Source organism: Rattus norvegicus, chromosome 1, assembly GCF_036323735.1.
Source record: "Rattus norvegicus strain BN/NHsdMcwi chromosome 1, GRCr8, whole genome shotgun sequence".
NCBI classification, from domain to species: Eukaryota; Metazoa; Chordata; class Mammalia; order Rodentia; family Muridae; genus Rattus; species Rattus norvegicus.
Genome location: NC_086019.1, coordinates 176,938,974 through 176,949,263, shown reverse-complemented (window position 1 = coordinate 176,949,263; position 10,290 = coordinate 176,938,974). Strand labels below are relative to the sequence as shown.

At 38.3% G+C, this 10,290-nt stretch overlaps 1 protein-coding gene across 2 annotated transcripts; it reads left to right on the top strand.

Moving 5' to 3' along the window:
- The first annotated feature begins 3,229 nt into the window (after nt 1–3,229).
- Pth (parathyroid hormone) lies at nt 3,230–6,363 on the top strand. Of its 2 annotated transcripts, NM_017044.1 has the most exon segments (3): nt 3,230–3,342; nt 5,461–5,551; nt 5,663–6,162. In NM_017044.1, coding segments are annotated over 2 exon segments (348 nt in total). In that variant the 5' UTR covers nt 3,230–3,342; nt 5,461–5,465; the 3' UTR covers nt 5,925–6,162.
- The last annotated feature ends 3,927 nt before the right edge of the window (nt 6,364–10,290 follow it).

Genomic DNA, 10,290 nt, shown 5'->3' with positions numbered 1-10,290 from the left:
CTGGACGACAACACTCAGCAAACTTGTGGAGAGCCACCATCCGTTTCCTCCCTCCGTCTACTACAATCTGCTCACTCTTCATCTCCATGGCTTCCGTGCCTCTCTCTGCACACGCGTTCTATCCTTTCTCACTGTGTCTGATGAGAAAATCCATCATCACCCTTGAAGATACCGCCATGTAGAACAGCCTCCAGAAGCAGTCACCCCCTTCTTGGAGCTTTTGTCTTATTCTTATCTCTAGGGGAACACCTGTCACATCTTGTCACAACTATATGGCGAATTTAAGGTCAGGCTACTGCCTTAATCATCCTTTGATTAAGCATAGCCACTGGAAGGGAGTGTGTATTCAATGTAGTTTGAATGAGGAGAGTCACTGTCAAAATTGCCTTATGTTTCTGTAAAAATAGCTTAATAATGTTGTTGCTTTTAGTATGACTTTCTTTTCTATAAGTTACATACATAGTAGAAACATTAAGAGCCTGATATGTCAATTACCACAAATTTACCCAAAGAACTGGAGAAGTCTTAAAATCAGAAGGTTAATTAAGCATGGCTTCCGCTGCAAAAGTGTTTCCTTAAGTGTGTGACTTTTAAGGTCTCCTTTCTGTCACCAGAGAATAACAGAAAAACAAGCATGTACATTTTGTGTCAAAGGAGTTTTTGTTTGTGTGCAGAACTTGGGGAGGTTAAATCTAGGACCGTCATGCATGGGAGCCCCAGAAGGGTCATTTTAAAAGAGAGTTGAAGCTGACTAGCACCACTGTAATTTTGGTTTTATCTCCAGCATAACCAAAAACAAAATAAAACAAAAAAACCAGAAGGGGGTTTTATAGTTGAAGGGGACTTCTATATCACAACCCTTTACTGAGTGTGAATCTCTGTACAATGCCTGATAAATGCTCCACTAGCTTTCACTGGAAACTTCCACCGCTGGGAACCGCATTATTCAGCAAGATGCCCTGTTCTGACTATTATGATGTCCAATTTGAGCTCAAATCATTAGCTAGTAACTGAGTCTGTCCATCTTTCTTCATTTTACTTATTTCCTTATCTATGTATGTATGCATTTATATTTGGGGTGGGGTTTTGACAAGGGTTTCTCTAACAGCTCTGGCTGTCCTGGAACTCTCTTTGCAGACCAGACTGGTCTCACACTCCCAGAGATCCACATGCCTCTGCCTCCTGAATGCTGGAATTGAATGCATGGTTTCTAATTTCTTTTAAATTTTAGTTTGTGCTTCTTTTTTTCACTCCTCAAGATACAGTTTCTCTGTGTAGCCCTGGCTGTCTTGGAAGTCACACTGTAGATCAGGCTAGCCTCAAACTCAGAGATACACTAGTCTTTGCTTCTTAACTCCCAGGGCTTAGACTCCTTCCTTATAGAATTCTACAGAGAACAATCTACAGCTATATAATTACCCCACAGCTTTTCCAGTTTTACTCAACTACTTTTTACATTGTTCAACTTTTCCACCAAACTAATTTGTGCCCTCAGAATACATTCCAATATTCTCTAATATTTTAAAAGCAAAGCCTGAAACATATGCCTAGTATCTGTAGACAGTTTTCCAAAATAGCACTAACATATGTTTAAAATACCTCTCATCCACTATTCCATACTGTTCAAACTCATACTGAGTTCAGTCGTACCTTGTGAATGGTTAGCAGCCAAAGGATGGATATAGCCTAGGTGTGACCAGAGATAAGAGAACTGATCTAATTCCAAGAATGCCTCTAGTTGAGAGACAAGCTGCCTGAATATGCCCTCGCTGTATCAAGGATATTGAAGGATTATAGTTAGCCAAAGAGCAACATTAGACATGAGCCAAGTGACAGCATCATGTACCTACTAGGTTTTGCAGCAGGATCTCAATCATCAGTTGCAGAACATGAGACTCAGGACTGAATGAATCCCCAGGAAGAGAGTTTGTAAAGCAGGAGGCAAACTCAAGTAAAGAGGATTAAGGTGGAAAGAACTAGATTTTAAGAGAAAACTGAGGTAATAAGAATTAAAAAGGACTGGAGGTATCACAAAGTCATTGAATTCCATAACTTCCACATTTACAAGCATAAGATGCTTGTGTAAAAATAAAGATATCACATTCACTGAAGAATTACTGTAATACTTACCAGAATAATGTGTGCAAATTAAGAAATGTAGTTAGTGTTTATTGAATGCTATTACGATACCTCAAAAACCCAAGTTCAATGAATTTAAAAATAATTTCTCTTTGGATACTTTCAAAATCATGTATCAAAGCACTCTGAATATTTTCTTATGTCCATTGTTTTCCTCTGTGTGCATGAGTGTGAGAGAGAGAGAGTGTGTGTGTGTAGGCAGAGGCCAAGGTTGGGTATCTTCCTCTAGTTTTGCTCTCTTCCTTGTTTTTGCATATGGTACCTCACTGAACCTAAGGCTTGCTGTTTGGCTGAACTGGCTAGCCTGCCCTGGGGATTTGTCCATATCCAATTCCTTCCCCCAAGCACTAGTCTTACAAGTGCTCCCCACCATGGTTGGCTTGTAGATGGCTTCTAGGAATGGAACTCAGGTCCTCATATTTGCACTTTACTGACTGAGACATCTGTCCAGCTCTCCAGCCTTATACGCATTAAACATATATACAATATGTGTTAAAGCTGATCAAAGGTGATAAGAGTTGGTTGGAAATGGCTTATAAGAAAAATCATGCAACATGATTCCTTAAGAATACAAAGTCTTATAATATAAGGCTTATAATAAGGCTGTGACAAATAGCAATATACATCAGGCCTTAATTTTAAATACTAGAATAGCTTTATCATAAATATTTGGAATCAAAACTTTGTAAAGTAGCAAGGCCCAGTGGCAAATGTCTTTAACCCCAGCACTCATGAAATAGAGGCAAGTGGATCTTGAGTTTTGGGTCAGCCTGATCTACATATTGAGTTCTAGGCCAGCCAGAGTTACATAGTGAGACGCTATCTCAAAACTGTTTTAAATATAAAATCAGTATCATGGATTACGTCAGATTTTTCTAAGTGGTTACTTAGCATTTGCTGCAACTTCTTTTGCAGATTCTTTGCCAGCACCTTGCTCTTTTTCATCCATTATCTAAGTATCTGAAACTTTAGAGGAGTGGGCACCGCCCGATGAGGGTAGGTGGCTGTTCTGATCCTATGATTGAGAACCAGAGAACCAGGCATGACATCATCCTTCCCAATAAAATACTCCTCTTGGTGAGCAAAAGGCCTGCATATGAAACTCAGGCTTGAAGAACTGCAGTCCAGTTCATCAGCTGTCTGGCTTACTCCAGCTTAATACAGGGTCACTCCTGAAGGATCCTCTCTGAGAGTCATTGTATGGTAAGGAATCTCTCAATTGCCCTTTTAAATTCCGTGAGATTTAGAAAATTGTGCTAGTTTTTAATACATACCATTTTCTATCAATATTGTGCCATTTTTTAAAATTGGAAATGTTAAGGGAAGGTGAATTTTGCAAAATAGAAAGATGTAGCAATAAAATAATTTATGGTAAGAAATTCATGACTCATCTATGTATATGGTTAAAGCTTCTTGGGATACCTTATTTCTAAAACTACCTGAAAGTACAGAAACTCAATGAACATTGGCATGATAGGTTCAACTGATCTCCTTATTAGAAATTTGAAATAAAAAACAGGCTGGCCTTGGGACAATAATTCTGATGTTAAAAAGTCAACAATGATTTATGGAGAATGTCTATCTGTTTTCTTGTAGAATAGCCTTGTCTAGGCTTTATTTTTTGTGCCTTCTCAGGAGTTTAGCCTGCATACTAAGGTTGCAAAGTTGTTCCTTTCACTGTTGAATATTCATTCATTTTACATAGAAAACAGCGTTTTTTCATCTTTAAAATAATGTATGCATTTTAAAGATGCTTTATGATTATTTGAGCTCTTCTCATGGCATTCCTAAGTAATAAGTCCATCTTCCACAAATGAACAAGGAAATAAGGCAGAGATGTCACGAGATCACCAGAGCTGAGCTAAGATTAAGACACCAGATGCGCCTTCCGGCCAGCTACAGTGCCTGTGACTGACACAGCCTAGAAGACTTTCCTTTGTTACTCCAACCATAGCTGTGCAGTGCACAATGACAAGAAATGGTGCAGGCTGTAAGGTCTCTTATTAACTAAGGATGCAATTTCCTTTTAAAACAGAAATGTAATTCCTATTGTAAGTGTCACTTAAAGAGGACAGTAGTATTTTTAAGTGCTACTATAATAATAATATCTGTAACTGTGGGGCTCTGGATTAGGCCAAAATATGCTTATTGATTTATGAGCAAGAAGAAAGAACTAGAATTTATATTAAACTATTAACTGTGAGGTTGAAGCTATAAGATGTAGACACTCATTAAGGGTCAACGTTTTGAGAACATATTATAAGAAAATAATTTGATTTTGTTGTTGTTTTGGTTCTTTGAGACAGGGTTTCTCTGTGTAACCTTGATTATCCTAGAACAGGCTTGCATTGAACTCACAGAGATCAATCTGTCCCCACCTCCCAAGTCCTGGGATGAAAGGCATGGACCACCACTGCCTGGGTCTGATGTTTAAATATGTGTACCAAATACGTGAATATGTGTGTGCATATGAAGGCTAGAGGTCAATGTTGGATTCCTTCCTCTACCATTCTCCACCTTTTTTTTCCTTTGAAACTCTCCCAACGCTAGGATTACAGGCACACTGCCGCTCTGCCCAACACTTTTTAGGGGTTTTAGGGATCTGAACTCAGGTCCATGTTTGTACAGCAAGCATTTTCTGACTGAATCATACTCCTAGCCTAAGACTTTTTGTGGTTGTTCTAAGAGTCATTGTGTTATTCAGTAAAGGTCTCAAAATTAAACCTTATAGTTAGACATGATGGTGAATGCTTGGAAATTCCAATGTGCCAGAAACCAAGACAGAAGGATCATAACCTCAAGGTCAGCCTGGTCTACACAGCAAGATCTTATATCAAAAATAAAAATAAAATCCTACGAATTTGGTGTTTATGGCTATTATGCGAGCATCTGAAAACAAATTCGGTCATGGAAACTGTTTGCTCACTAAATAGTTACTGTCTACCTAATTAGGAGGTTAGTGAATTTCAATGCTATTCTAACATTGTAGATATAGCCAACATATGTATGAGAAGGAATCATCAAGACTGCTCTTCATTCAGCGTGTTTCAAATATCAAATGTTAAAGTTTGTACAAGAAATCTCAGAAAGCTACCAAGAAAGTCATGCCTCCAACTTCTCTACGTTGTGTGTACATGTTCTATTACTAAAGTATCTGTCCTATAAAGATCCCACAGACCCATGAAAAGTAGATCAATTAATGACTTTGGCATCAGCTAATGACTGCTTCCTTGGGTGGTTATGAATAACAGCTACTGGGACTGTGTTTACACACTTTAGAGCACTGACAGTGTCTTAAAATATCTCTGTCTCTCCTTGTAGTGAAGATGATGTCTGCAAGCACCATGGCTAAGGTGATGATCCTCATGCTGGCAGTTTGTCTCCTTACCCAGGCAGATGGGAAACCCGTTAAGTAAGTGCTGCAGCCCGTCGTCCCAGGGAAGTCGGACATGAGGCTCTGTAGGTTTTAATGTTGTGGGCATGGGGAGCTAATGGAGTGGTCCTCTCTTTCTGTTCTCTCTAGGAAAAGAGCTGTCAGTGAAATACAGCTTATGCACAACCTGGGCAAACACCTGGCCTCTGTGGAGAGGATGCAATGGCTGAGAAAAAAGCTGCAAGATGTACACAATTTTGTTAGTCTTGGAGTCCAAATGGCTGCCAGAGAAGGCAGTTACCAGAGGCCCACCAAGAAGGAGGAAAATGTCCTTGTTGATGGCAATTCAAAAAGTCTTGGCGAGGGGGACAAAGCTGATGTGGATGTATTAGTTAAGGCTAAATCTCAGTAAATGCTGACGTATTCTAGACCGTGCTGAGCAATAACATATGCTGCTATCCTTTCAAGCTCCACGAAGATCACCAAGTGCTAATTCTTCTACTGTAATAAAAGTTTGAAATTTGATTCCACTTTTGCTCATTTAAGGTCTCTTCCAATGATTCCATTTCAATATATTCTTCTTTTTAAAGTATTACACATTTCCACTTCTCTCCTTAAATATAAATAAAGTTTAATGATCATGAACCAAATAAGCAGTGTTTCTTACTTGTTAAAACTTTTGTCTCAGTGTTGGAGGGCTGGCTCAGAAGTTAAGAGTGCATACTGCTGCCTCAAATGACCCGAGTTTGCTTCTCAGGACCCACATCAGATGGCTCAGAGCCGCCTGTAAGTCCAGTTCCAGGACAATCCAATGCCCTTGGCCCAGTCAGTACTTGCACTCATGTACACATACCCACACAGTTGTAAATAATTCAAAGAAACAAAAAAAAAATCCAAAATCAATCTCATATCTTTTGTCATGATGCATACCCAAATGGTTTTATTGACATGAGCTTGTAAAACAACACAAGAGAAATTTTCTTTAAATTAACTTACCTCAGTTGATATTTTGAACACTCTCTATTTTTAATTCCAGAGTACCAAGTCCCCAAATTACATTAGCTGGTTATTACTCTCTCCTTTTCAGGAAGCCCAATGAAATACTTAGGAAATGAGGCAGAAAGAGATCTGAGAATTGGCTGCAAAGCATTTGCCATTACATAAACTCATAGAGTATATCTATATTCTGAACTCCAAATTGCAAGGAATAGAAATACAGTATTTATCCATTATTCAAAAATCTTTATTTAGTGTGCATCACAGATAATGTGTTCATTTACCTTGTCTTGCACAAACATGGTTCTTGTCTTCATGGAACCCCCAAATTTTGGATTTCATAATAACTTTGAGGAGTTCGAAGTATGAAAAACAATATAATACAGGGGTGCAAAATACAGACCCTATGGTATTTACAACAGAGATACACAACATAATATTATGCAATAACGGAACTATTCCATACTCTATGATGCCTGTAATACTAGTTACACTCATGTTCATCTAAAACATGGCTAGTATAGCTGTGAAAACTGATTTAAATTTTGTTTAAATTAATCTAATTAGCAGCTTGTGGTCAATGTTGTACTTCCAAGCTGTAGGTTCTTCGAACACCTACAGGTTTCCACTTCCGGCCACTTAGTGCCATAAATTAGATATTATGTACGCCTGTGATAAAAACTTACCCATTTGTTGCTTTTTCTATTTACAATAGTAAAACTTACTATTCAAGATTATATTATATTAAAGCATATATATTCTTTCTTTAAGAAGTAAAGAGAAAAAGGCTGGGCATAGTGGTACACACCTTTGATCCCAGCACTCAGGAGGCAGAGGAAGGTAAATCTCTGTGAGCCGGGGCTAGCCTGGCCTATACATCAAGTTCAAGGTACAATCAGTACAGGATAGGAGCATCTCATAAAAATATAACCAAGCCATCCTACTTATTGTTCAGGTTGTGCAGCAGAATTATTTTCTCAGTCCCTCTTTAGTCACATAACATACATTCTGTTTCTTCTCTCTTATTTACATATTTTTTAGATTGGTTAGTCTGTCATATTTTCAAACATTTTCCTTTGCAAGACATGAAATCAGTCTTTTAAGCCTAAGCCTAATATTCCCGTTTTCATTTTTCTGCTAGTCAGCATCTAAATTAGTTTGGATTGTGAAATTGATATTTTAATGATTCAAAGTATTTTCACCTAAATTAACTAGAAAGCTATTTGGTTAATTTTTGTTTTCGTTGATCAGGTCTCTCTACATAGCTCTGGGTGTCCTGGAACTCTCTATGTAGACCAAGCTGGTCTCAAACTCATACCTATATGCCTAGCCTTGGCCTCCCAAGTGTTGGGATTAAAGGCATGGGCCACCTTGTCTGGCACCTAGACATGCATTAGCTAACATCACCTGAACATGACTACTGGGTATGTGAAGAGCTCTGTAGGGTGGTCATGGATCCCACTTCTATCACATCATCCCAGGTTTGTCACCAGCCCAGCTAGCCAGGAGTACGAAATCATTGTGGATATGCCAGACCTGAAAAAGCTGATAGTCCCCTTTTAAGACATAACTGCAATATTTTTGGAAGTATGCTAAATATATCCATTAGTTTTAGGATAAATTATGGTCTTTATTATATCATTTAGTCCATCAGCACTGTCAGGTTCCTAATTGACTCTCATCTCTTTTCGTGCTTTTTAAGTAGGCTGTGTTTTTTCTCTGGATTTTATGTAGTTGATGTTAATTACTAAACACAATACAGATCTGTGTCTCTCCTGAAGGGAACTTAAGGTTTTGTTATTTTTCTAGTTGATAATATTTTTGTGCAGAAGAATATTCAGTTTTCTCCTACAGCAAATAATCTTGTTGAACTCATTTATTAATTAAAATTGTTTATCTTTTGATAAAGTTATACTGTTGATCATACAAAAAATGGCACATTTATCTCTTTCCTCCTTCTTATCACACATCTTTATTTTTATAGTTTTATCTAGTACCTGCAATTTTTTAATTTTTAAATTATGAAGGATGCTACTGTTCTTTCTTAATCTATGCTTGACCTTAAAAGCAGTGTGCCAATAATTTCTCCAGAAAATAAGGCTTTTAACATACTATTATATTTTTTTATAACTGGTCTGCAAAAGGCTCTTTGGAAATATAAAGCACTGGATTTTTAAAAATGCTTTCCATATAAACACATATAATTTTTACTTTCAGGATATTAATTTCATAAATTAAGTTGTGTGACTACAATTAAATGTCCATAACACAAATTAGTTTTTAGCTTTATAACAACTTTTTTATGTTTCTTTTTTAAATTTTTTATTAGATATATTTCTTTACTTACATTTCAAACGTTATTCCCCTTCCCGATTTCCTGTCCATAAGCCCCCATTCCCTTCCCTCCCCCTCCCCCTTGTGGGTATTCCCCCATACATCCCCTTTTTTGCCCCCCCCCATATTCCCCTGCACTGGGGGTCCAACCTTAGCAGGACCAAGGTCTTCCCCTTCCCCTGGTGCCCCAACAAGGCTATTCTCTGCTACATATGCAGTTGGAGCCCTGGGTCAGTCCATGTATAGTCTTTCGGTAGTAGTTTAGTCCCTGGAAGCTCTGGTTGGTTGGCATTGTTGTTTTTATGGGGTTGCAAGCTCCTTCAACTCTTTCAATACTTCCTCTAATTCCCCCAAGGGGGTTCTATTCTCAGTTCGGTGGTTTGCTGCTAGCATTGACCTCTGTATTGGACATGCTCTGGATGTGTCTCTCAGGAGAGGTCCATATCCGGTCCCTTTCAGCATGCACTTTCTAGCTTCATCAATCTTATCTAGTTTTGATGGCTGTATGTATGTATATGTATATGCATATATATATATATATGGGCCACATGTGTGTCAGGCTCTAAAGGGCCTTTCCTTGAGTTGCTACTCTAAACTGTTTCCATATCCCCTCCTATGAATATTTTTCCCCCTTTTAAGAAGGAGTGGGAGCATCTGCATTTTGGTCATCCTTTTTCTTGAGCTTCCTGTGGCCTGTAGACTGCATCTTGGGTAATTTGAGCTTTTTGGCTAATATCCACTTATCAATGAGTGCATATCAAGTGTGTTTTTCTGTGATTGAGTAACCTTACTCAGGATGATATTTTCTAGTTCTTTCCACTTGCCTATGGATTTCATGAAGTCACTGTTTTTGATAGCTGAGTAGTACTCCATTGTGTAGATGTACCCCATTTTTTTAATCCATTCCTCTGTTAAAGGGCATCTGGGTTCTTTCCAGCTTCTGGCTATTAGAAATAAGGCTGCTATGAATACAGTGAAGCATGTGTCTTTGTTGTATGTTGGAGCATCTTTTGGGTATATGCCCAAGAGAGGTACAACTGGGTCCTCATGTAGTGGAGTGTCCAATTTTCTGAGGAACCTCCAGACTGATGTCCAGAATGGTTGTACTAGTTTGCAATCCCACCAACAATGGAGGAGTGTTCCTCTTTCTCCATATCCTCAATAGCATCTGCTGTCACCTGAGTTTTTTTATCTTAGCCATTCTGACTAGTGTGAGGTGGAATCTCAGGGTTGTATTGATTTGCATTTCCCTGATGACTAAGGATGTTGAACATTTCTTTAGTTTCTGGCCATTCGATAATCCTCAGCTGAGAATGTTTTGTTTAGCTCTGCGCCCCATTTTTAATAGTGTTATTTGGCTCTCTGGAGTCTAACTTCTTGAGTTCTTTGTATATTTTGGATATAAGCCCTCTATCAGATGTAGGATTGGTAAAGATCTTTTCCCAATC